The sequence below is a fragment of the Leptodactylus fuscus genome, chromosome 2, assembly GCF_031893055.1.
Source record: "Leptodactylus fuscus isolate aLepFus1 chromosome 2, aLepFus1.hap2, whole genome shotgun sequence".
In the NCBI taxonomy this organism is placed as follows: Eukaryota; Metazoa; Chordata; class Amphibia; order Anura; family Leptodactylidae; genus Leptodactylus; species Leptodactylus fuscus.
Window position 1 is genome coordinate 90,931,896 of NC_134266.1, and position 27,936 is coordinate 90,959,831.

The 27,936-nt window shown below is 41.6% G+C and overlaps 1 protein-coding gene across 2 annotated transcripts; it reads right to left on the minus strand.

The window, feature by feature from the left end:
• Positions 1-441: 441 nt before the first annotated feature.
• SLC41A1 (solute carrier family 41 member 1) lies at positions 442-27,936 on the minus strand. Of its 2 annotated transcripts, none has more exons than XM_075264099.1 (11): positions 27,843-27,936; positions 24,338-25,177; positions 13,559-13,666; positions 11,027-11,098; positions 10,043-10,187; positions 9,714-9,860; positions 8,153-8,300; positions 7,451-7,530; positions 6,366-6,500; positions 5,213-5,361; positions 442-3,939 (listed from the first exon to the last, which is right to left on the minus strand). In XM_075264099.1, exons 2-11 carry the CDS (start codon positions 24,704-24,706, stop codon positions 3,754-3,756), a joined length of 1,539 nt encoding a protein of 512 aa, XP_075120200.1. In that variant the 5' UTR covers positions 24,707-25,177; positions 27,843-27,936; the 3' UTR covers positions 442-3,753. The 2 variants fall into 2 exon arrangements, with proteins under 2 accessions (XP_075120200.1, XP_075120201.1); XM_075264100.1 differs by lacking the exon at positions 27,843-27,936 and adding an exon at positions 27,795-27,815.

Genomic DNA, 27,936 nt, shown 5'->3' on the forward strand with positions numbered 1-27,936 from the left:
CTAACATTAATCGGGCCCTGAGTTCTGCGCTTTGTTGTAAGGTCCACTTGACCACCGACACATGGACAAGCGCCTGCGGTCAGGAACACTGCTTCTCAGTAATGACAGGCTGGGTGAAAGTAGTTGAGGATGGGCCTAAGGCCAACACCATTAGGAAATATTGTTTGTAATTAAAGGGAGTTGTCAGTCATTGGAGAAACCGGTTTTGAACTGAAGCTATGCTTTGAGGAAAAGAAATGCTTTCTAGCCCCTTCATTTCCAGGTTCTAGGGGGAAGGAGAGAGAAAAAATAAATAAATAAATACACACACCATAAAAACATATGGGGATTCCATATGGACATGTTTGTTACAAAACAGCCCATGTAACCTTTTAACACGAGTCAGAAGACATGTATATTTAAATAACTTTATTTTATTAAATATCTTTATATTCATAAACAAATAATTTAAACCAAGTTCAATAGAGCAATGCAATATTTTTATGCAAATAACTGACTGCCAGATTTAAAGAGGCAGTAGTTTTCTAAGGAACTACATCACTGGCTAATGAAAAATGCAATTGTAAATGTAGTCATTAGAATCAACACCCATTGTGGCTTACACAAAAATTACAACAGTATTCAATAGAATCAGATTGCACATATGAAACTACATCTCAATTATACCTAAAATGTGAAAGAAAATTAGTGTTAATATAAATAGAAGGTGCTTTGGTAACAACATTGCAGCACCTGAATGATCCATGATGTCTGCCTTATTACTGTAAAGCATGGTTCATTGAGAATTTTTATGGGGGTTTTACGCACAGGACACATGTCTGATTGAAAGGGGTACCAACTCCTTGGACTCCCACCATTAACAAGAACAGAAGATCCCCTTTAAATGGATTGCAGGTCATGTCAGAAAGTACATCACTCACTCCTCTCCTACAGTCCCATAGAGACTGGTGCCTCATGTGATCCTCCATTTGAAAAGGGGATATGCAGGTTTCCCATTCTCACATCAGATGGAGCCAAAAAAGTTAGGTCTCCAGTAGCAAAAGACACGCAGAAAATTGGCAGAGAGAAAAGTCCTGCACATAGGACTTTTCTCTCTGCCGGTTTCAGTATAAAAACCAGCGATAGACCCCACTATAGCCTGAGGGTTTAAGGGTAACCACTGTTAGTGTTCTGGCTCTCCATCGGCAAATATCCGTGTGCAGATGTGAACTTAGCCTTACAGAGCAACTCCCTTTATATGAAGGCTTGTTCTTTTCTAACTGCTGAATTTGTTTATCCACATAAGTCTTCTGAAAGGTCGGGATCTAATCCAACCTTTGTTCTGAAGTAGCTGGCCAAGTATTAAGGGGGGGGGGGGGGGGGGGAGAATTGCACCAGCTTGTTCATGACACCAAGGTATCCTAGCTCCCAGGACAGCTTGGGTTATTTTAAGAGTTGCTCTTATGGAAAAAAGAAAAAGTTTTATATTAGCCCTAATTTTTTTTCACCCAGAACAAAAAAAAACAACCAAAACACATAAAAACACAAACTTTTGGTAGTTTCCCTCCAGACCCATACTTGCCAGCAGATGTTAGAGCAGAACAGGCTGCCAAACATTGTTCCTTCAAATAAAATTGATCAGTATTTAAGACAACTGTAATAAGACCATCCTAGGGGAATACCAAGTCACAAAAACACTAAAAGAAACAGACAGCAATTGGTGCTCTTTTCAAACAATCCAGTTATCCAGTTAAAGTGTATGGAGCTAATAAAAGTGATACAGACAAGGCTTAATTCATTACCGTGAAACACAAAATGCTGAAAATCCAATCAGTGAAGCCCATGAAAGGTGACTTTATGAAATGAGAGTAAAAGACTTCAGTCTTGGTGTGCATGGATTCTAGAGTAACAAAGGCTCCTCATCACAGAGAGGGAAGCTGCTAGAAAATTAGCAGAAATTGGATGCCGTGGATATGGTCCACAGCAAAGTTTTTGGAAAACATTCAATAGCATATATGTTGGCCATCATAAAGATACGTGTGCATCACCACCTAGGTCATTTCCAGAATTCAAAATAGTTAATGGAACAAGGTAATAGATAAGAGGCTAGAATAAGGCTATTTTTGTCAGCAGAGTAAACTAATGAAGAACTAAAGTTTTTATAAGAGAATAAAAAACAAACAAAACCCCAAAACACAGTTTGAAAACAAGCCTAGGCGTAAAGCAATGGTACTGAATACATTACTGACTGCATTATTGTAAAGTTATATGCTCTCCTCGAGCAGAGAACCTTTTCAGAGCAAGATATCAATGCAAGTCTATGAAGTTTGACCAACTCTCTAATAAATTTACATTGATAGTCTAAACTCCAATTTAATATTAAATGGCTTTTTTTTTTTTTTTTAAATTTCCTTTACAATTGGTAACTACTTGGAAGAGTCTTTTTCAAGCTACTCAGTGTTTGCCTTATAAACATTGCTATTACACACTGAGGTCTATGTGCAGCCCTAGCCTACAGGTTGGGGACGGGAGGTCAAATTGGTCAGTTAAGTTCCTGGTGTGTTGCCTGGGTAGTGACCCCAAAGTGTCCCGAGTTGGTGGGTAGTGTAAAGAATGAATTGACCATATACTTTTCCTAGGAGCCAAAAGCATACAGATAAATGATTCTTAAGTGAGCAGGCATGGTGCACTATAGTAGAAAGATTGTGCTACTAAACATTACCTACGGTATATAAATTCTCACTTAAGTACTGGAGCCTAGTGGGAAGTGTTATGGCAAGAAGGATGGGTTTACACACGTCATTTTGCTGGAACGGTTACATTTTAAGAAAAATAAGTTTGCTCGGACCTTTTCCACAGAAGTTTAAATTGAAGCTACATGTGTACTACTGCATAGTATAAGTTGTGCATAGCAATTTTTATACAGACATTACAAGGCCCCATTCACATGTTATGGACAAAAAAAAAAAAAAAATATTGTGCAGATGTAAGGCAATGCGGCAGATTTTCAAGCCTGCAGCATATTCTAGTTCACCACATATTTGTTAGAGTTAATGCAGTGAAGTAAAATAGTTTAATACTGAAACAAAGCAGAAAATGTGTATTTAGGCAGCTTGTGAATGACGAGTGTCAGTTTGATCTATATTCAGCAGGTATGCTGTTGTAGTACTGCACACCCGACAAAATACTGCATTGGCTAAAGACTGAACCGGTTTTATCCAATGTAGAGCTGTGCATCAGAGTGTACATTAGTCGACTGAATATGTAAAATGAAGCTGAGGAACTCTGTACCAGTAATATTGGAACCTAGAATCCAACAGAAAAAAAAAAAAAAAACACAACAAAAACACTTCATGCTGCCCAAGATGTGTTGTATAGATTTTCCAGTGACATTCATTTGGAAACCAGTCAAAAATGTAAACATTTCAAGAATCACTTGGATATTCCCCTTTACACACAAAAACCTTCTGGGAGTAAATAATACCTGCCCAGTTTTTGTAAAAAAGACAACTAGTGCCTTGAAACATGCATATTAAACACTGCTGAAGTGTGCAGCAGCGGGACAGGAGAGGGGCTCAGAAGCAGGACCAGCTGCACATACATGGGTACTGGGACTTGCTGTGCAAGAACAAAGCAGCTCAAAGTAATTTAACATACATCGCTGTGTACGAGGTTTAGAGGGAAATAAATTGCACTTATTTCTAGTTAGTCTCCTGTTAAATTATCCAGGCCACATAATGGTCCCTACAAAGTGTACTTCAAGTGGTCTAACATTCAGTCTCCCACATCAGTGTCGCGGTCTCCGATTAGCCAAAGTACATGGAAACTAAGTGCGAGCAGCCCAGTGCCCAAAAGATCCCCCAGCGCAGTGAGATATGGAATTGAAAAGTTGTCAGGATCCATCCCTCTGTTCCACATCCAATGAACCATCCAGTCTGCAATGTATAGGAGAACCAGAACCTGCATGACAAGCACAGGAAAATAAAAAGGACTTAGAAAGCTTGACTTCATACTAAATGAAGCAACAGCATTACTCTGATTTTATCATTTGTACTGACAACAAAATATTACTTATGATAGAGAGGTTACGATTATGGTATAGCTAGATGTACCAACATTACACCTTGCAGGGCTGAAGTCTGTGTTTCAATTCTAACCACAATTAGTATCTGTAGCCATTTAAGTGGATTTTTTTCTCACTTGACAAAACTACACAAATTTAAAAAGGGGTTGCCTATAAACTACATGCCACAGGCGGTTACCTTTATCAACCCATTCCAATGAATGGGTTTTAAACTGGACCGTCGGGTTTCTGTCCCCTGTCCAGTTTTGCCGGGGTGGAGGATGGAGACCTGGGGGAATGCACACACCGGACACAGGGTGCAAGTGTGACCACCCCGAGTCAGTCTCCCTCTCACACTTCATAGTACAACATCTTCTGTCTGCATTAATTGCTCTATTCACATTAGGGTCCATTCACCCAGAGGAAAATGGTGAAGAATTTGGTGTGGAATTTCAGTTTCAATGGGTTCCTTTTAAAATGGAAAACTCACCATTTTCCTCCGTTGAGTGGACCCTTAACGTCCCACAACAGGGCAGGCTGAAAAATTGTAGTGTGAAGTAGTCCTTGGGGAAGTCCACCATTCAGGAAAAGGGGGGGGGGGAATTTATAATCAGCGTTTGACTGACAGTCAATAGAGGCTGGTTTTTAGGCAGAATCTGGAGCAATTTTATTTTTTATTTTTAATGCAGAAGCAATCTCAAATTATACCATATGCTCTGGGGCAGCAGTATGCACTTGACACTGATCAGAAGCAGACTGTTTTGCCATGAGTTCCTTGGCCACATGTAATTGAGCACTCCATGGCCATCACATGAAAAATCATCGTTCTGTCAATTTAAGTTAAGGCAAAGGTTCGTCGCATTTTACATAGACGAACGCTCAGGTATCTGGACTGGAGTCTCTACCTCCACATGGGACCACTTCAGTATGGACATGGTTAATCTGTTGCATGGGCACCTAGTATTACAGGATACATGGAGTCAAGAGTACCTTCTTTATTTAGTTTGGAAAATGCTACCAGCTTATGGCCCACACATGGCTTTAATAAGAGCTTAATATGTTCGGTATTCTGTTCAGGGGGTTACCAAGCGGACTCCCCAAACGGAATACCGAATGCAGATGTAAACCAAGCCTTAGGTTTTACAATAAAATAAGTAAAATTGCACTTACCTGAAGCAATGCTGCCATCATGTAGAAAACCATAAAAATCAGGGTCATTGTTGTGTGTCCACCTTTCATTGAGTTAATAGTGTACAAAAAAACCAAATGGCCTGGCACCACTAAAAGGAACAACACACGGGCTGAGCGAGAGTTCACATCTGGGCAACGACAAAAGGGAAAAAGGAACCAAATGTAATGAGCAAATGCATCAAACAATTACGTCAGGTCAGAAACACAAGTCAAAGACTAAAACTATTCCTATAATAAACAGTTATCTACATACATCAGAGAGTCAGGTCTTATGCTTTCTCCTTCTATTACAGTTTACTAGACAAAAAAAATAAAAAAAAATCTGCAGTTTTTTTCTCCACCAAAACTTTCAGTTCATAACGTTGTATGAAGACTTTGTTGTGGGATAAGTTGTACTTTGCACGGTGCCATTGCAATGTACTGAAAATATTCTGTGCAAAGCAAAAATAAAGGGATGAAAGACACCAAAAAAAATGTTGTATTTTTATGGCTTTCATTTTCACTGAGTTTACTGTGCCCAGTGAACAAACACACTGGACCAGGAAATTAGTGTATATACCAGTGTTGCAAATTTACAATATCACCGAACACATGGTATAACAGTATAAGACATTTTCCTACCCATACTCTACTCCTTCCCTTCCCTTTTGTTCTTCCATTGTAGTATGTGTGCTTTCACAGCCGATTTTTTTTTTTTTTTTTTTTTTTAAATCGCATCAAGTTTTTATTTATTCTTTTAATTGGTTGGGGGGGGGTGTTGGAGGAGTGAGAGAAATACAACTACAATTGGTAGAGGTGGTGAAAGGTTAACTATACTACCATAGCATCTTTAACATGCCAGTGACACAGGTTTGAAATAACCCTGCCATTTCCAGGCAGTGCATACATTGGTATGTGACCCTCAGCTTTTCCATAGCAGATTATGCAATGTTCGCAGCTGTAAATAGTAGCCGCTTATATCTCTGAAGACTGTACACAGCAAATATAAGACCCCTCCAACCAAGGTTAGCCTAGAGGCTTAAGTGTTTTATTTTATGCTGGCTATTTTGTTTTTTTTTTCCCCCTCCTCCTGTTTTCTCATCTTTGAGATTAATCGACCTTTTAGGATATTATCTACAAATAACCACAGTACCAGAACTGAAGAATGTTCGACAAGGACTAGGGCATTTACGAGACACAAGACCAATGTCATCACCCGGTGATCCCATCATGTGAAGATATGTGGAAATACGGCTGGCCTGCACAGCAACCAAGTTCCCACCGACACCTAGCCAAAAGGAAAACATGGTTAGTTCTAGCAAAATTTCTAAATACCAGCACTGGCATGTTGGTACCAGCACCATCCAGGGCCATCTGTATTCACCCAAAGAAAGCATACAATTTCCATCCAATTCAATAGAAGGTTTGGTAATAACATTAATTAGTTGCCACTTTTTTTTCCCCATGATCAGAACCTTGGTAAATAATCCTCTTTACCAAATAAAAACACTTTCACATATTACTGTTACTTGTGTTTTCATATTCTAAGTTACTCTCTATACCTTCTCCAGTTCTTTATGAGAGTAGTCCTAGACCCTTAAAGGGGCTCTATCAGCAAAATCATGCTGCTAGAGCCCCATATATGCGTGCATAGCCTTTAAAAAGGCTATTCAGGCACCGTAAATGTTATATTAAACTACCCCCCCCGTTTTAAAATAACCTAAAAAAGAATGTGATCTACTTACCGAACGTGCACACTGGGCGGGCATTCAGGGTGCGCCGTCTTCTTCATCTACGCCTCCTCTTCCTCTGATGTCCTCGGGTCCCGTCCTCCTCCAGCGCTCGCAAACGGACAGTGATAGCCTGGGCACATGCGCAGTAGCCATAGTAGAAGCCGCATGCTACTGCGCATGCGCCCAGCGCTGGAAGAAGATGGGACCGGAGGACATCGGAGGAAGAAGAGGCGGGGATGAAGATGAAGACACACCCTGAATGCCCGCCCAGCGTGCACGATCCGTAAGTAGAGCACATTCTTTTTTAGGTTATTATTTTAAAACTGGGGGGTAGTTTAATATAACTTTTACTGTGCCTGAATAGCCTTTTTAAAGGCTATGCACGCATATGTGGGGCTCTAGCAGCATGATTTTGCTGATAGAGCCCCTTTAAAAATGGAATGAAAAAAGTGTGTGTGTGTTTGGGGGGGGGGGGGGGGTGATGGGGGAAGTGTTGCATACTTACCATTTATGACAGGTGTGAAAACAGCTATTCCTGCAAAGTTTGGATCCGATACTGTTTTATCTAAAATCAATCCCCCGACACTGCAATAAATAGATGTGAAAAAAAAAACCAAACATGTTAAAAGACAGATTTAAGGGCATAAAGTAAAGAGCTTACCAAAAGACACTTTGCCATGTAGGTATTGTTTTGCTTATGTAATGCAGCTTTTTTTCCCCACTCAATACAGTGAAATAAATATTTTTAGTTTCATTTCAAGTCAAGTCAACATTTTACCTAAAACATTCTTTAAATATACAGGGGCAAAAAATAAAAATGTAATTTAACCAACATGGAAAAAAAAAAAAAAAAAAAAAAAATTATATATATATATATATATATATATATATATATATATATATATATATATATATATATATATATATAATATTTTTTTTTTTTTTTTTTTATTTATTTTTTAACACATACACCACCCCCTTTGGGTGCATCTATCTTATGCTTTGACAATTTACATTTTGTCTTTTCTCACTTTTTTGCGGTCATTTTCAGTATTTGGACTATTTGTCCCCCCCCCCCCCTTCCCTAGTTTGCTCACTCATTTATGTTTTTTTAATTATGAATAAACATGAATTTTAATACTTGTGGCATTTTTCATTTTTTATTTTGCTTATTTAAGCAAAAACCTAGTGTGAAGAGATCTCCCACCTGCTGATGGCCATTGCAATGATGACAGGTTCCCATCCAGTTGCCAGCACCTGCCTTGTTGTTGGATTTCTCCTGGCAATTATAAACCACACCGGTAGCAGAGCTATAAACAACAGGCACACAATAAGGTTGACAAATGTATTGATTTCTGTGGGGAGGGAGAACAAAACAAAAAAGATCAGACGTTAAACATTAACAATAATCCTTTCTCTTTCCTTCAAATTCATAAGTGTAATGCTATATTCTTCTCACTAAAATTATTTTCAAGCACTTTCCAATTGCTTTGCAAGTGTGAGGGGGGAGGGGGGGGGGGAACAAAATGTCAGCGCCAAATACGTTGTATGCCAAAACCTGTATTAGAGAGACACTCCAAAAATTGTTAAGTGGGTTTTACCAAGTACAACAAGCTTTTAGTTAGTGAGTGTGTGCACGCACACGGACACAAGCTGGGTGCAACATACAGGGCACTGAAATTATGCATTTCTGTAAGGGAATTCAACTTTCTTGGCTTTTTAGGAGCTCGGCAGAAGTGCATGGCATCCAAAAACAGTATCTGTGGTCCACGTCTCTACGCTCTGCTGTGTGGCCAAAGAAGACATTGTACTATAAAAGGAGAACGCACTTAGGCCCAGTTCACACCTACGTTCGGGTTTCCATTCGGGAAGTCCATTTGGGGACCCCCCGAACGGAAATCTATACGCATTAAGAAATGGTTCCACATGGACCCCATAGTCTATAATGGGGTCTGTGTAGTTTCCACACGAATCATGCAGAGAGAAGAGTGTCGTTTGCAGGACTCTTTTCTTCGCATGTTTTGTGCAGAAACCACACAGACCCCATTATAGTCTATGGGGTCTGTGTGGTTTCCTTAGGTAACTGCTTTTTAATGCGTATAGATTTCCGTTCAGAAAGTGAGGGGGGAAGGGGGTGTCCCCAAACAGACTCCCTGAACAGAAACACGAATGCAGAAATAGGTATAAACCGTTTGGATACACAGCCAAGCGCTTAATGGAAGAAGCAATTGGGTGTAGAGGGCACATTTATAGTTCATGGATTTTAGATGGGTGTGCAGAGCCCCTGAGGTGTCGGTAAAGAGGAATCACCTGGGAAATTGCCTTAACACCAGCCCTCGCCAAAAAACAGTTTTCCAAGACTGACCCTGCAGATCTTTAAAGTTTTCATGAGGATTGCAAGTTTCAAGTACATTACTGTCATCATCATCTTTCATTCACACACAGTTTTATACTGTACAGGTGAGCTTCACATCTCCAGCTTACCAATACCCCTCCCTTCCCAAATCCTGTTGTGCATGCACACTGAAGCAGAATTTTCCCCCTTTGTTTCAGTGAAAAACTTTGCAGAAAAGTCAGGAGTATTGCTCTGGGGAAAATTTGTAATTCTGGCACGAGTGGCATTACAACATGAACACACACACACGCATGACAACACCAAACCCCTGGTCCATATGGTCCTGTGGACAGTTTAGTGTCACAAAATTAGGACAACATTTTCTCTTTATATCTGTTTTCTATGTGTATGCCAACATACACTAGTTACTTACTCATTTCTTTGTAGAGGCCCCAGCTGATACCAGATAGCAATGCCAAAGTAACCAAGTCTCCAAGGCTGGCAGCAATAGGTGTAGCCACATTGTCAGGATTAATACCAAGCTTTTTAGCACCAATGATTACCCCAATCATAACAAGACCTACCAAGGAAAAATAAAATAAAATTAAATCTCAATATTAGGTCTAAGACAAAGCAGGCAAGTATTGGCTTGTTCACCTATATCATTATTTAGAGGTCCTTATGGGAAGTTCATCCCAAAAGATGGCCGGAAAAATCGTGTGCATGAACATGCCCTCACAACATACATAAGAGTGTGCTCACCCAGGACTAAAGAAGCTATGAATGCAGTAGAGACACTGCTCGCACATAACAGCACAGCATGTTCCATAAGGAAATGGCCATCTGGGATCCAGCCAAAAATAACTGCTGCAATAGAAGCCAGGAAACCCACAACTGTTGCTTGTACCTAGGAAGAGAAAACATAAGATGGAATAAGCCAGAATTTATGTCTTTCCATTGCATCAGTGCGCATAGTTTATCTGGTGCTTTTTCTCAACAGAAGCAAGAGCTGTGCAGTAAAAACATGATGTGATCCTAGCCCATTTATCCCTGCACTGGAAAAGCTTTATTACTAAATATATGTTATATAGGTCTGCTGTTCCATCAAAGTCTTGTTCTTCTGCCTCCTTCTCATCTAGTGGCTGAGCATCCAGTTATTGCTATGGGTCTGCATGCTGATCCCCCTCCCCAATTCATTGGGCTACTTACCAGGCGACCTGTGTTTTTGTGCACTCAAGTCCTCTCAAGATAATCGTAACACTTCCTTTTTTTAGCAAGCTGGAAAGTCAGGTGCTGCCTCAAATAATGCAGGTAAAGAGGTATTCTCACCACAGACATTATGGCACATCCACAGGGATGGGTTATTTGGGATTTGCCAGCGTCAGAGATTCTTGTTCTAGTGATCTAGTGCTTATTACAGAGATAGGACACAGGCATTTATGACAAATCTCAGATACGGCATATAGGTCTGATGGCAATGCAATTTTAGAGGCAAAAGATTCCTTCCTTCATTAGCATCTGCCATGGCAGACCAAGAGCACACAGCCCATTTACCAATGACAGCAGTTCCTGCACAAATAAAAGGATCAGGAGAACTGTGGTCACTGAAAGATTTCTACTTCTAGACTTATAAACCATGCAGACTGACACACACTGTGGCAAAGTACATCTTCTGTTTCTAAGTTTAGCGCCCCCCCCCCTCCAAAAGTAATGAGATATGTATCCAAATTATATACCAAAACCTACCTGAATTAGTGCCATATTGCCAACAATCATGGTCCACTTCTCTTTGGCAGTTTCCATTTGTCCAATATTGGCCTAAAACATGGAGACCACAAAATTAAGGCTACAAAACAGAGCATGGACACAGAAGACACTTTATAAGGCCAGGGCCCCAAGTAGTGTAAATGCCACTACAAAAACCGCAGCGTTTTATATTAACTGCAAAGTAAATGTGATTTTGGCTAATCCCATTCACACATTGCAGAAAATAACCTGCAGCGTAAATGCTGCATTTTAAAAGACTTTTTTTTTCCCCAAATCACAGCATGTCAATTATACCCATGGATATACTGGTGGTTTCCATATAGGTATAATGGAAGCAGAAAGGAAAGAGGAAAACTCTGCAGATGTTCTGTGAAAAGCACTACCGGAAAAGCAGTGATGAATTGGTTTATCTCACAGCGCTGTTTGGTTGCATCACGCTATGTGGGGCTTTTGCCTAAAACAGACCAAAAAAGGGAGATTTGATGCTATTCTTTGGCATTTATAAGAGTACGTCAGTAGACTCCAGCATATCAACTCAGCCTGCAGATGTGTTAGGGTCACCTGAATCAAACTGCGTTTTCCTCTTAGTCTCGTACTCATTTGCACTGATAAAGGGAGGGAAAAATCATCATGTGAATCGGATGACCCTAACCCATCTGCAGACATTTACTACTAAAAAGGGATAGAACCTCAAATGATGTTCAAAACTCAGACTCCAACATCCGTAGTTGCAAGAGGGACGTCTTAGTCTAAGCCCTACGGGACGCATCATCATCCTTCTTGCAGCGCTTTAGACAGTTTACCGCGTTTTCCTCTGTTGTCCTCTGCCAGCGGTTTCCCCATAGGTATAATTGACATGTTGCGATTTTCAAGACCGCGCTGGTTTTGGAAATCACGGGGTGTCTGCACCGCTGTTTTGCCCTGACTAAAATGCTGAGATTTTTCCCTGATGTTTCTGCCACAGGCAAATTGCGACGTGGGGCCTTAGAGTTGCTGGCTCCTAGACCTGGCTTAAGGTAAAAGTGTTCAAATTAAAATTCAAATGTACAGTAGGTTACCTTGGGAAATTATAAGAACCGTTTATTACAATCATAAAATTTCCAGAAGACCAGAAAATAATTAATTGGATTTGTGGAATGAAGCTCCTTCATTAAGACTAATAGACTCCCCAGGACTAGGACATTATGATCTACCATGCTGTGCTGTAAGCATTTGATCTTTGTAAGGGCTAGGTTACATTGTACACGGACAGGGTGACCTGGTCAGGACTTTTGCCTTTATGCAACGTCAATTCCCACGCCAAAGGGTAAACATTATGTTGAAGAAACAGCCAAGCCGATATGACGGTCAATATTTAATAGTAGCCATCATTACTGAACAGCTGGAGTTGTCCAATTACATGTTATAAAGCAAATCCTTCAGTCTCCTAGTAAAAGCCAAGAAATTAGGTTGTGTTGTGGTTGCATTCATAACACCTACAGGATATACGATGAAAGGGGCCCCATTTTAGGCAAACAACTCATTCTAGTTAGCTCTAATAGTCCTAAACTAGTCACATTAAAAAGGGCTCCATGATTGGGAAAAGTCATTTTTAGATAGGCTATTCCACATGTACCTTTTGTATGTAACGCGACTCAGTGGTTTTTGAATGAGCCAGTTTTTATTCATATGCTAATTAGCCTCTTGGTGCACCCGAGAAGTCTCATCGTGCTTTCCTATGTATGTGTACAGCACAGGCGGCTGCTGCTATACACACACACGATATAATAGCAGAGAGGAGGCTGTTGGGAACTTCCTGTGCTGACTGGAAGCTAATTAGCATATGAATAAAAACGGCTCATTCAAAAACCACTGAGACAATTTACATACAAAAGGTAGGTGTGGGATAGACTTTCTAAAGACTATGCATTTATGTGCTTAGTTAAAAATGACTTTTCCCAATGATAGAGCCTTTAAATGTAAAAGAAAAAAAAAAAAAAAAAGAAAAAAAAAAAAAAGGAGTGTGCCAGTGGTAAAGTGGTTATAAATGTAATCTCAGTACTAGAGGGGATTCTACAGTTTCCAAATATGCCTCTGCTATTTAACTTTCGAGCCCAATTTTCATGTAAATCACAATTTCATTAAGAAAAGGAGGGGAAAAATGCTTTGGGGGCAATACATAGGGAATAGAGGTGGTCACCCATATTCTATAGGGTTCCTCATGCAGCCACATATGTTATATTATGTAAGACCTCTGCTCTATGCACTAGCTAGGCACTTGGAATTCCTTTTAAAATTAGTCAAAGCATTTGATGCTGTATAGGACATGGAGCAGAGGACTGACTGCTGCCATATTTCCTTCTCACTCACAGTCAAAGACAAAGTGTCTGACCGGGAGAGATGCATGCATGACTGACTGAAAAATCAAGATGTCATTGCAGTCAGACAGCAGTATGGCTTTCAGACCCTATGTCACATGAACCAGCAGGACTATTTTTACTTAATGCTTTCAGGAAGCCACAGAATACTCACTGCAGTTGAGAGGCGTGATGCCAGAGTCATTTCCAGATTCCCTTTAAGGCCTAGCAGAGCAGGCACCAAGATGAACACTTCTGTAACATTTGTAAAGACGTCCCAGTGCTGAAAATACAGATGGATATTAAATAACCTCGACCTAATGGAAAGCAAATCGTCTAAGAGTAATTTTGCATTCATCTTAAACCTGCAACAACGTTCAAGGCATTCATACAAAAAGGTATTCCAGCTTGCAAGACCTAAAGTGCAGTAGTCTGTCCCCAGAGAACACAAAATGGTAAGGTCCGTTCTCTGGCACTGAAATGCGTAGGAGCTCTTTACGTAGAAAAAGTCAGATCACCAAGGAACATTGCAGAGGAAGTGTAAATACTACTCACAAGAAGTGTGGTTGAAACATTTCAAAGTCTCAATTATTTTACCCATTTCTGGATTTGGGACAAGCCTTCTAGACACCCACACACTACTTCCATGTAAACAAGACTAAGGTCTATGGGGCCAAAGAGGATCAACGATACAATTATAAAATTATGTAAACCACACAAAATATAGTAAAAAAAATAAAAAATTATATTATATTAAAATATATATATATGTTATACACACATTTTTGCTTTAACAGTTATTAATGCCACAGTTGTCTGAAAACAAGGAGGTACTACAGTGCCCAGCTAGCCTTCCTGCCAAAGACATTTTTAGTTTCTGGCTCCTCCCAGAAGCCATGATTATTCTTTTTTAAAATTTTTCCTCACAGCTTAATTTGTGGGACAAAAATTGTATTTTGTAGTGGTACCATTTAATATTCTGTAAAATTTGTAAAATTGGAGTCACCATATCCTGACACCAGTGACTTTTCCTCCCTAGACAGGAGGACGTATAAACCTTTGGCAGAACCAGATGTACTTTTTATTTATATCAATTTCTGGAAAGTCTGAATGACAGCAAGCAGATCTAGAAAACTAGGTAAATGATGCAGAAAATATATTGAAGAATTGTACACCTTTTTATTATACAAACTAAGAACATTAGTCTCAATATTGGTCTGAAAGTGGCCAACCCCCTTTAAGTGCTGGAGCTCCCAAAGAGAAAGTTTATTACCATCCCTGACTTCCCGATTGAGGTGTATATAGGGGAACAGTGTAAGAAAATAAACCTGAGAACAACAGGCCATTTGCAAAGTAGTTTTCAGCCACCTAGCACATACCCATGTCCAGAGAATACATTTTTGATCTTATGGCTTTTTAGATACTGGACAGAAAGGAGGAAGCACCATTTCCTGATCTCTGCAGAAGCCACTTTGACTACATGCCTCATCATAACTTAAGAATGACTATTAAGATGCAACCAAAAATAAAATAAAAAAAATAAATAAAATCTTAACTTTTAATAATATGTTAAAACAGACTTCATACATGTATAAATATTTATTACATATCTGAACTCTTTTCACATATTATTAAAAGTTAAGTTTTATTTACCCCTTCTGTGATTCCCCTTTAACTGAATAATTAGGAATCCGTGAAATCCCTATTCTTTAGGGATTGGACCTCCCAGTTCTTCTAACCGTTGTAACGGCCACTTATAAAATGTCTTATTTTAAGTTAGAATTTCAGGCCTGAGGATACAATGGGCTCAAACAGAAATTTGGACATTTAAAGATGCCAGGGCTGAGACGACTGAATCCTGACTGAAGAAAATCTAGAATTGATGCAATATTTGAATATAAAGGATCAGGAGAATTCCCTCCACAGCAAGAGCGAGAACATACTGCTCTGCCACTTTAGGATCTTGACTGACAAGAGTTGAGGATGAGGGCAACTTGTACCCTGTTGAAAAACAAAACTGTCAGATGTCTGAAAAACCAAAACAAAAACTGTTATCCCATTTGTTGATGATCAAAGATCTTAATTAAAGGGATTCTACCACTAAAACACATTTTTTTCTAGTTACCACGTCGGAATAGCCTTTAAAAAGGCCATTCGTCTCCTACCTGTGGAAGTGCTCTCCGCCGCGCCGTTCGTTCAAAATACCAGTTTGTACCGGTATGCTAATTAGTTCTCTCGCAGCGATGGGGGCATCCCCATCGCAGGAGCAGCGATGGGGGCGTCCCCATTGCAGCTCGAAAACCGACCGCAGCGCCGCCTCTATGGTCTTCTGTATCCTCCCCTTGCTTCTTCGTCTGTCGGACGCCTGCGCAGTACGCTCTGTTCGGCGAAGATTGCCGAACGTACTGCGCATGCGCGAAATTGCGGTGCCCGCACTATGGCTGGGACCGCAATTTCACGCATGCGCAGTACGTTCGGCAATCTTCGCCGAACAGAGCGTACTGCGCAGGCGTCCGACAGACGAAGAAGCAAGGGGAGGATACAGAAGACCATAGAGGCGGCGCTGCGGTCGGTTTTCGAGCTGCAATGGGGACGCCCCCATCGCTGCTCCTGCGATGGGGACGCCCCCATCGGTGCGAGAGAACTAATTAGCATACCGGTACAAACCGGTATTTTGAACGAACGGCGCGGCGGAGAGCACTTCCACAGGTAGGAGACGAATGGCCTTTTTAAAGGCTATTCCGATGTGGTAACTAGAAAAAAAATGTGTTTTAGTGGTAGAATCCCTTTAAGTTCTGCCAGTTCATCCACACAAGGTGGTAGTGGTAAAACTAAGGCCTCTAAGCACTTACAACCCAAACAGGAGAGCAGCACTAAGTGACTCGACCCCTACATCCAGACAAAAGGACAAGGGACTCTCTGCCGGAAGGGTGTTAACCCAAAGAAAGGACGAAGCGGAGGCAAAAACCTCCCAATCAAACCTTCCACCATATTTATTCAGCACTGTCATTCTGCAGAGCTTTACAGCAATATTGATAACACTGTCTCAAATACAGCACTCAATCTAAATTCCCTATCAGTAAGACTTTGGAGTGAAAGGAAACTGAAGTACCCAGACGAAACCCATGCAAACACGGGGAGAACATAAACTCCTTGCAGATGTGGTCCTTGGCTAGATTCGACCCTAGAACTTCAGCTAGCCACTGTGGTGCCCATAAAACACCCCAGGGAACCTCACTGCACCTGTCTTCTTTAAAGGGGTTGTCCCACGTCGCATACTTACCCGTCTTCGTTCCTCTAAAATCTTCTGTCTTCCGGCTTTGTGTCGTCATTGGTGGGCGGGGTCACATATGCAAAGCCAAGCGGCGAGATGCCGCCGGCCCTGCGTGCGCGCTCATACACCAGTCTACCCTTCACAATGCAAATACAGACCCGACACCCTGCGGGTCTGTATTAGCATTGTGAAGGTTAGACTGGTGTATGAGCTTGCACGCAGGGCCGGCGGCATCTCACCGCTTGGCTTTGCATATGTGACCCCGGAGCGGAACAGCATCGCTTCTGCCGCTGCTGGCTTCATGCAGGGCAGAAGCATAGCAATGTGCCTTTGTCGGCATCTAACAGTCCCCAGCATCCGCCTATTACAGCGGATGCCGGGGAGTTAGACGCCGGCACAAGTGAAGCTAGCAACATCGCTATGCTTCTGCCCTGCATGAAGCAAGCAGCGGCAGAAGCGATGCTGTTATTCCGCTCCTCTGCCCCCCGCCCCGGAATATCAGCATCGCTTCTGCCGCTGCTTGCTTCATGCAGGGCAGAAGCATAGCGATGTTGCTGGCTTCACCTGTCCCCCAAAGGGTAAACTACCCCCCCTTTCCCCCTCCAGGCTGGCTCCCGTGTACTTAGCCCCTCCTCCCTCCCCCCTGAGAGCAGGCTGATACATCACTTGACTCAGGAGCAGCTAGGTCAGGGCTGTGGCCACAAAAAAAATGAATAAAGTAATATAGTGGCCAAACAAAGCAGTTTTGCTGAAGCAATGTATTTAGGAAAAGTCTTACATTCACATTTACAAGCTGTATAGATAGGATCCTTGTGACGGGACAACCCCTTTAAGGACAGGAAGAACAACTGGAGTGGGAGGAGTCTTAACCTGTCTTCCTGTCCCAACAGCAGAGTTTATGAGGTAACATTATTTCCCTCAAAACTACATGTTCAAGAAAAAAAAAAAAAAAAAAAAATTTGGCCTGACCCTGAAGCAGTTAATGGAAGGATCTATACATCTCATAAAACACATGCCCTTTGCTTTACAAATGGCACAGACACGTGTTCGTGCTCATACACATCAGGTGGGATATGACACTTGGAGACAACGTGCAAAACGTACTCACATGTCAGACTAGGTCAGATAGGGGCATCACATGGACAACTAGTTCTTACTGCCCTGCCAAGAGGGGGGTAACATTACACCACGACTACCACCTACTATAAAAAGACCAAGATAATATTGTGTCTGCTTGAGGAATAATCATGCACGTGTAAAGGATCATCATATGTAATGTGTATCAGAGGGCAGTGACCTAGGAATGGGAATAATGGGGAAGGGGGGGGGGGGTGTTAATAAAAAAAAAAAAAAAAGTCAGGGCAAAAGTACCATGGTGGAAAATACACAAGAGTGGGCTTGCTTGATACAACTTTGAAGGCCACATTTTTTTTTTTTTTTCTCTCTCTCTTCCACAGGCGCACTCTGACTCCTTAGAAATGGCTAACAGCTATTGCCAGACAAAAAGCACATGTGTAATTCGGGGTGGTGGAGAGGCTTCTTTCACTCTCCATTTAGTCCTTTAGTCTGGTCTGAAAAACTATCAGAAACGGATGCAGACGGCGCACATTCTGTCTGCATACATTACTGACTAATGATATTGTATATAGATATGCATAGACAGCCTGCATCGGTGACCAGGTGAGGGGGCCTCTGTCTTCATGATTGATAAGGGAAGAGAAAATAAAAAAAAATCGTTTTAATGACAACGCTTGTGTGCTACTTAGAGACCATCAAAACAGACTGAAAATAATAGAAGTCATGTCATACACTCAGATATAGAGGCTCCTTGAAAACATATGCCCCCTGGGTGCAACATGGCCATGAAAAATAAATAGACACTTGTTACCACCATTTTGCACCTGGGTTGCGCGAGTGCACCCCAAGACTCACTACTAGAGATGAGTAGTATTCGATAGAGTAGGTATTCGATCGAATACTACGGTATTTGAAATATTTGTACTCGATTGAATACTATAGCTATTAGCAGTAAATATTCAATTCAGAGCCAGCGTTGATTGGCTGAATGATATACAGTGTATAGCATATCAACGCTGGTTCTGCAGCAGGCTCGTCCTTGCTAGTCAGGAAAGCTGACAGCTTGCTGTTACAAGTGAGCTTACTTTTTCCTCATAGGAATGAATTGACCAGCGTTGATTGGCCAGTGTACAGCATTCAGCCAATCAACACTGGTTCTGCTGGAGGCTTGTCTGAGGAGGCGGAGTCTAAGATCGGACCACAGCAGTCTCCATTGTGGTCTGATTGTAGACTGCCTCCTCACAGACGAGCCTCCGGCAGAACCAGCATTGATTGGCCGAATGCTGCACACTGGCCAGTCAACGCTGGTCTATTCATTCTATAAGAAAAAGTCCGCTCCCTCGTAACCGCAATCTGCCAGCTCTCCCAACTAGCAAGGACGAGCCTGCTGCAGAACCAGCGTTGATTTGCTGCAGGCTTGTCTTTGCTAGTTGGGAGAGCTGGCAGATTGCGGTTACGAGGGAGCTGACTTTTTATCAGCGCAACTGCAAGCGCTGTGCAGTTAAAGCGCATGGACACCATAGACTATAATGGGGTCCATGCGCTTTAACTGCACAGCGCTCCTCCTAAACACTCTCTTCCTGCTACTCGTGGACTTGGTGACTCTCCTTTAGTCGAATAGTGGTTTCCCTGAAACGAGCATTTTTTTTCCCCATAGACTATAATGGGATTCGATATTCGATCGAGTAGTCGAATATTAAGGCTCTACTCGAAACGAACATCGAATATTTCACGATTCGCTCATCTCTACTCATTACCTTAATTAGAATTGAAAGCAGTTCTTGATCAAAAGAAGCACTGTGTGACTCTAGCCTTACCAACTGAGCAGACTACACAAATATAGACATATCCTCATCAACACTACTTTTTTTATGCCTGTACATAGAGGTTAATGGCCAACTAAAGAGCTGTTACTTTGAGGAGATATGCAAGATTATGGTAAATTAAAGAGGGGGGGGGGGGGGGGGGACCAGAAGAAGTTGATTATTCCCCTCCATGTACAGGCAGCACATGTTTCTAAAAGGACACCGAGCCAACTGTCCCTGTCATGTAGTGTAGCAGCATGGATCTTATTTCACCCAAGGGTGGAGGGGCACTCCAGGAAGGCGCAGATCTCAAGCAGCTCATCGCTGGATTCACATGCAAAGCTGTTGCCAATAAGGCTCAGCTAGGATTAGCAAGAAAGATACACAAGCAGGCATTCATAGGGAGACACTGGAATGTATGCAGGAATAAGTTATGAATGTAATAACCTCTACTCAATGGTTAATGCTACAGTTTACAGCCCAAATTTAGGATTTCCCCCTTAGAGAGAACAGAGCAGTCCAGACAGGGCTAAAGTTACCAGCACTATGTAATATCAATCAAGTTCCCAAGTACACAGAAATGCAATATATGTATATGTACCAAAACACAGGACATGAACAGCAATTTATATACATCTTATAACACACTGTACAACCCCTTCACAATACCGTTGAATTCTGTCATGAAGGTGTCCATTCAAAAAAAACAAAACCCCAAAACGAAGAGGGGAAAAAAAAAAAAAAAAAAAAAAAAAAGGGGACAAAGCAGGCAGTAGCTGATGGCTATTAGTTACTAGTCCATTGCCCATAGACTTCAATGTTAGAAAAAAAACAGACAGCAAGTGTCTTTAACGGACACAAAAGTCCTGCATGTAGGATTGTTTTGTCTGCTGGAAAATAAAACGGACTTCTGACGGATTGGGGGTAAACGGACACTAGATAAAATCCCATTGAAATGAATGGAAACAGAATTTGACGGTTCAGTTAGTGTCGGTTACTAAACTGGACAATAGCTAAGGACACTGCTGACACCCCCTAATCCAAAAGGCCACACTATGCACTTTATCTGTGCTACATCACGTCACTGGACCAGAGCAAGCAAGAGATTTGTAAGGGTTGTCATGGAAGAAAAATGGCTGCCATCACACTGGAGCAGAGAACCCATGATGTGTTTTTGCTGAACAAGGAAGACCACAAACTTGCCAATAGGGACAGGTTTTATGTATACCCTACACTAAAATAGGTATTTAGGTGGACTTTAAGATTCAGATTTCACCTTGCCCACTCCTCAAACTTCCTCGCTCATGTGTAATAGAGAAGAGAAGGAGGAAGAGATGGAAGAGAGAAGGAAAAGAAAAATCATGGCTGCTACCAGAGAATACTACACAGCTTTTCTAACTTTATTTTCCTTCTTTGTGATTATGATAAGAAATAAAAGAGCAAGCACCAGGAGACGGACGTGTGGCATTATAAAGGGAAGGTTTTTGCTTTGGTTGGATTCTGGGTGTGGTGGTCCTTTATAACCCATGTATGGGGGAAGATCATCCTAAATGTACCATTTGAGGTACATTTTTTCTGCCTAATAGTAGGCTCTGCCTTGGGCACAGCCTACTGCGCCTGTGGGTATGCACAGTAGGCTCTGCCCAAAGGCCTACAATTTTCAAAGCCTGCGCTGGAAAAAGACACAGGAAGATGACGTTTCTGAAGATGATGGAGGCGGCGCTGGAGAGTTCTCTGGCAGCATTGGGGACGCCCCAGTGCCGTTTGAGCGCTGGGGCACGCCCCCAGTGCTGCGAGAGAAATCATTTGCATACCGGTAAAAAACAGTATTTCTACCAAATGCTGGGCCAGAGACCACTTCTAAGGTAGGAGAATAGACTTTCTTAAGGCTATTCCAATGTGTTAGGCAGAAAAACAAAACACTTCGAATCATAGGATCCTTTTAAAGTTTTACTCCGCCTCATTCTGTGATCTAAGGTGTCCCCAACCATGTAGTATATTGTGCCCTCTGCAGTTAAAGCATAACTAAACTTCGACAGCTTCTCATTTTATGGTAGTATGTGTGTCATAAGTAAGTTTTGGAATATACTTTTAACAAATTTTGGATCCTTCCTGTGAAATCCTGCCTCTCTTTATATTTTCCTTTGCTTCTGTATTAAGAGCGGTTTCTACCTGTTACTGAATGTTACAGTGTATGGGGCTGAGCAAAATGTAAAGAAAATAAGGGTATGGGAGGGTCACTTTAAAAGGGCTCCATCAGCAAAACTATGCTGTATGAGCCCCACATATGCCTGAACAGCCTTTAAAAAGGCCATTCAGGCACTGTTAATCTCATCTTAGGCTGGGGCCCCACAGGATGTAAACGCCGTGATTTGCCCGCAGCAGAGACGCTGCAGGGAAAAAAATCGCGGCATTTTACAGTGCAAGCAAAGGTATCATTTGCATATTCGTTTTTAGGGTATTATTTCAAAACGGGGGTGGGGAGGGGGGTTAAAATAAGATTAGCAGTGCCTGAATAGCCTTCAGACATATGTGGGGCTCATACAGCAAAATTTTGCTGATAGAGCCCCTTTAAATAGTTATATAAAGAACAGTAAGTTTTATAATGGCTGAGATGACACTAAAGTTGCTGTACTATCTAAATTATTTCCAGAGATATCTCTAGTTGAAAAAGAGGAGATTAGAATATTCATATGAAGCTGTATAATATATTATATTACATATGATATAAAAATCCCAATCCAGACTAAGCTTTCAGCCAGTGATATCTCTGGAAATAATTTAAAGGGGTATTCTCAACTGGCCGTTCACCATCTTGCATGCTGTTTGCTCTGTTCACTTCCTGGTTTTCTCAGTGAATTGGTGGGCAGGGTTTCACTTGCCATCTCACAGACAAAGCCAGCTCTGCCATCTCTCTTCATAGCAGTGCATGTTTGCAGTCAGTAATGAGAGATGGTTGTAAATAAATTAGCACATTATCACTGGAAGATGCACAATATGAAGCTGATGTAGCAGAGCTGGATTTGATAGGTGATGAGAATCCCAAATTTACATACTACATTTAAATTTAATTAGCAGACTGATGACTGGAAGAGGGAGATAACCAGCTCAGAAATACAAGCTTGCTCCCAAGTCAGGCGCACCCAGCTGAGCCCCCCCCCTCCCCCGAGAGCAGAGAGCTCTGTCACTTGTCCTGGGTCGAGATATAAGATCATCCCCAGGTCTGTGGTTATGGAAACAGTGTAAACAATGAAGTGAATAAACACAGATATTAGTCAAACAAAGCAGTTTTGCTGAAGCAATGTATTTAGGAAAAGTCTTAAATCCACATAAACTAGCAGTATAGATAGGATCCTTGAGATAGGACAATCCCTTTAAATAGCACTGCGACCTAAATATCATGAAAGAGCCCATATTCTATTCACAATGAGAAAATGAGAAGCCGGAGACAGCACAGAAGGGAAGTAGCACTGTGTTGGTTTTGGAGTATATAATTAGAGGGATTGTCTTTTGTATGCCATGTCTATGCAGAAAAACAGGCCTCAGGCTCCTTAAGAGACATTGCTGATAAGGTATGGGGATACTAGAGAAGCCTCTTCAATGTGTGGTCATGATCAGTCACAGCATCTAAGGAGATAACACCCATGATTGGAACTCAACTCCAACCACAAATGTTACAGACAGAAGGGTCCCCCCCCCTTTCACATAGCTAACACCTCCCTCGAGCTAGTGCCATTACCATAGTACATCGTGGTGTGGGAGTTAGCCGATCCATGATGTAGTAATTATATCATGGTGCAGGAAGGGGTAAACAAGATTTAAAGTTTGCAGACAATTCTGTTTACAAAATAAAAAAATATTCTGGACAGTACATGGATGTCATCTGTTATTCACAGATCTGAGCAAAGCATATCAATTTCTTAAATTAGTTTCTTTTTTGTCCCGACATGTATGTGAACAGCAGATATCTGAATCATGTGTGAGTAATATCCATGTCATCATTTCTTAGGTCTAAAACCCACTTCAGTATCACTGATGACATTTAAGCTAGGGAATTACGGTGAATTTGTTGTAAGACAATTACAAAAAAACAAAAAGAGCAAACAAACACCCCACAATTCATTGCTATAGAGTCACAGGTGCCCTTGCTACCATCAAAAGCTATTGACTATACAACTACAATTGCTGCCTTTACAATCTTTGCTGTAATTTCACATACAATGCAGATTTCTCTCTTCATTTGTGTGTATTAGTGCAAGTACAGAAAGATAATTACAAACTTTAAAGTTATTAAAAAACAAAACAATCAGACACATGCATGTCGTATCACCTGAAGTCAAATGACTGTCATGCTATTTCATGATTTTTTTTATTTTTTTTTTACTGCGTTAAAATTAGGGTCATTTTAAACACTCATTTAATATTCTGGGTAGATTCAATTTTTGTAAAAAGGGTAAGTATTACCATTTGAAGTGTACATCATATTTAGCATCTGATCATATACAGTATATTCCACATACGACAAGTCTGTGTGCCTACTGTCTAAAGAATAGAAAGAACATGACTGCACACACAATATAGATGAATAACACTAATAGATTACTACATTTGTCAGCACTTTCAAAGTAACTCAAAGTAAACGTGCCAAAACGGCCAAATATATTGCTATGCAAGCCTATACAAATGGTACAGTATATGTTTCTAACATGTAAACACAGCGCTAAAAAGACAGCAATGTCCTTCGGTGATTTGATAAGAGCATTTTTATATCGAAGTAAGCATATTGCACAAAAGTTACCTGAACTATGTCAAGGACCATCCCTGCAGCCACAGTCCCAAATCCAGCCAGTAAGAAAGGGAACAGAACTTGGAGGCCAATAGAAAAAGAAGTTTCTTTTAGTGGCACCACAGCCTCGCAAGAAGGCTCAATATTTGGATCTTCACTCTCTGTGCTCTGGCTACCATTCTCTAGTAAGGCATCCTCTTCTTGCACCCCTTTGGTATTCGCACGGGAACCTATGACTATTACCTCGGTTTCATCTGGCTCCAAAAAATTAGGATTTTCCATGAGGGGATTGTTATCTACATCCAAGTGTTGGTTCTCTAGAGCAGGATGGACAATGTTAGACACAACACCATCATCTAGGTGTTCAGGTACAGGTGGCATTGTGGTGGCCTTCAAGATTGTATATAGTCCAAGAAATGCTTATATGCTGAGGATGACACTCGCCCACACTCTGGGGAGAGCCCTCCAAAATAGTCTTTGCCCTCTATGGCCTTTAAAGCTAAGAAGATATAGTCGCTCCCCATTAATCATTCAATATGACAAGGAGAAAGTAAAAATTCAGAAGGACTGCTGCAACATGAAAAACATGTACAGTCACAAAGGACAGGGCAAGTAATTCTGGCAGTTTGCCAAAATGAGAGAATAAAAGACTGATTCTGGGGGGTGAAACAAGGAAACGATAAGTAATCTTAGGAAAGGTCTTGCATTTAAAGTATGAACGTAGAAAACAAAAAAAAAAAAAAAAAAAAGTGAGTGATGTCAGAAGGTGCAGGGATGGGTAACCGGTTATCCCAGAACAAGAATTCAGACGTGTCAAACTCTCATCTCATAGTTATCCATGGCATCTTCAGTCTATGGAGGTAAAAAGAAAAGATAAGTCAGTTACATTACAGATTGTTACAGAAATATTTTAACTTCTACAATTATTGTTGCATTGGATGCATAAATTGTTGCACATTTACTTTCTTAGGACTCTATGAATAAGTCTTAGCAGAAAGGCTGTGAAGAAATAGGACATGTGGTTTGGCCTACATACTCCACTGCCTTGATATTCCGTCTACACTTTAGGTGAAGAATAAAGAGACTTACTGTTGTATACTGATAAGATAACAGAACAGAGCTGATAACTACAATTTACTACTCAACAAACAATGCACAGTTCTTAACCTCTGGTGTTGGGACAATGAGCTTGTATTTTGGATTTCAAACCCAATCTTTCATTCCCTCAGGAGGTAAACAATGGCAATCTGTCCCTTTTCAGATAACCATGTGGTTAATCCAATGCTGATAGGGTAAGTAGAACTATCCTTTATTTCAAACACGAAAACCAAATCCTTTTAACCCACTGGATTAGGTTCCTAACCTCTAAGTAAATACCGAGGTATAGCTGGCGGGAGAACGCATCTTTTAGCAGCTACTTGTAGGACCAACTACTGGAGAGCCTTTACCAACTGACTGCCGCAGATAAAAGATGCACTCCATTTCAGACAGACTATAGGTAGTAGATCTAAAGCTGGACACACGTGCTGAACATTTGAGCAGCTAGAAATGACAATGTTTGCCATGATTGGAGACTTTTGGCCAATTGTCAGCTAATTTGCAAGTACTATTTTTTTTTCTAAAATATCATCTGGCTTTTTTGCCAGATTTGGACCCATGCACGAAGTGCAGGACTTTTCCTCTGCCTTTTCTGTACCACATCTTAGGGAAATTACAACAGAGTGTATACATGACCATACCCTTTAAGGGCTGGTTCAAGCGGAGGAATTTGGCGCTAATGTCAGGCAGAAAGTTTCTGCTTCAGGAATTTGAAGCAGCTTTTGCTGCATGTTCAAAAAAAAAAAAAATATATATCTTTAAACAGCTCCAGAATCTATATAATATATTATATATGTGTGTCCAGGCCTATGATACTGAGCTCCAATTATTCTCAAACACCTGACATCCAATTCATTTGTCACAGCCATGCTGCAATTCAGTCCCATTCAAATGAAAGGGCTGAGCTTACAGACATTGTACAATGTACAGGGCTGTGCTTGGAAGGAGTGAAGAGGCCATAGCCATCAATATAATAGTCACAGAGCTCCCCTATAATCTTTGCCATACTAATGCACCACTGCTCCTATGCCAACACTTCCCCAATCCCTTGCCAATTTCTCTTTACTAGGCTCCAATAATGACATGTCACCATGACATGTTACGGACAATGACTGGCTGCAGCGGTGAGGAGTTGTCACCAATGTGGCCAATGACTGGCTGCAGAAGTCACAAGTTGTTTCCACAGGGCATCAGTTGAGTGATCAGAGACTGGCAAGGTAACAGGAAAGTCAGCCAAGAAGCAGCAGAGGATAACATTAGTAAGGAAAGAAAACTGGGATATTTCTACGATTTCGTGAACAGCTTTAATGGATCACATTTTCCTTTGCCCAAAGCAAAACAATGCCAACATATACCAAGGTCAGGATCCAATGTCTCTCAGTTTTGTAATTCTTGGGTCCATTGACACGGAGGAAAATGGTGCTCAATTTTACATGCAAAAAACAAAAAAAAAGCCTCCCATTGACTTCAATGGGTGCCGCTAGATTTTTTTCCACTAGCAGAAAATTCCGCTAGTGAAAAAAGAGAAAGCCAGCAGACCCCATTGAAGTCAATGGGAGACTTTTCAGCGTGTAAAATTCAGCACCCAATAAAGCTCCATTTTCCTCCGTGTGAATGGATCTTATTATGTAGTCAGTATGTCATAATAGTCTAACTGGTATGCACCAACCACATGGACCCCACCAACCTGCTTAGCAAGTAAATGAGCGGTGGGGGTCACTGACCACTCTTCACCCTCATAAGTCACCTGGACATACAGACAACACCGCTGCCACCATTGCAGTGTCCTGAAGCTGTTCTAGAGCCCCTCACACCTGGCAGCCAGCAGAGACATGAAGCTATTCCCACACAGTGCAGTCTGTACCAGTCTGTACGCACCATCCTCAGCCCTGGAGATTGCTGGAGCTCGGGGTGACACAAGAGGGTGAGCTGCAGTCACACCTGAGTGCAGCTTTATGTGCTCCTCACATGGCTACAGAAGGTGCCCGCTCTACACCCGTCAGTCCGCAGGGCTTAGGTGCCCGCTTGGTTGTGATGCCAGGCAGACCACACCGGACTGCAGAGACGTGCGGGCACCCAGGGGCTCAGCACACTAATGGCATCCTCACCTCCCTCATTACCAGCAGTGACATTGCCCGGCACACCGTACACCAGTCAGGATACAACTCACTGCTGTGCTGCAGGAGGCCCGGCACCGCGCACCGGCCACCAGCCTGAAACCACCGCTACATACCATTGACATAGCCGTCAGGATGCGAGGAGCAAATCTCCGCCAGCCGGCTCCTCTATAGCCCAGTCAGCCCATCAAGCATCTCCATGAGACAGCAGCAAATAACACACTAGTCAATGAAGGCATGACATCACTACTCACACAGAGCCCGTCTGTTAGCACGCCACACTCCCAGCCCGTAACACTCACCTCCCTCCCCGTAATCCGCAGCTCGTATACTGCAACGCTTCACTTTATCGGCAGCACTTTAACTTCCCCGTGACGTCACAGCTCTGCTTCCGCC

Bases quoted from the DNA above. Each gene is read 5' to 3' on its own strand.
- SLC41A1 (XM_075264099.1), bottom strand. From the start codon at position 24,706: ATGCCACCTGTACCTGAACACCTAGATGATGGTGTTGTGTCTAACATT. The intron at 13,667-24,337 runs GTAACTTTTGTG...CTGTATTTTCAG, and splicing joins TGGTCCTTGACATAGTTCAG to CACTGGGACGTCTTTACAAA. The intron at 5,362-6,365 runs GTACTGTGGTTA...GTCGTTGCCCAG, and splicing joins TCGAACATTCTTCAGTTCTG to ATGTGAACTCTCGCTCAGCC.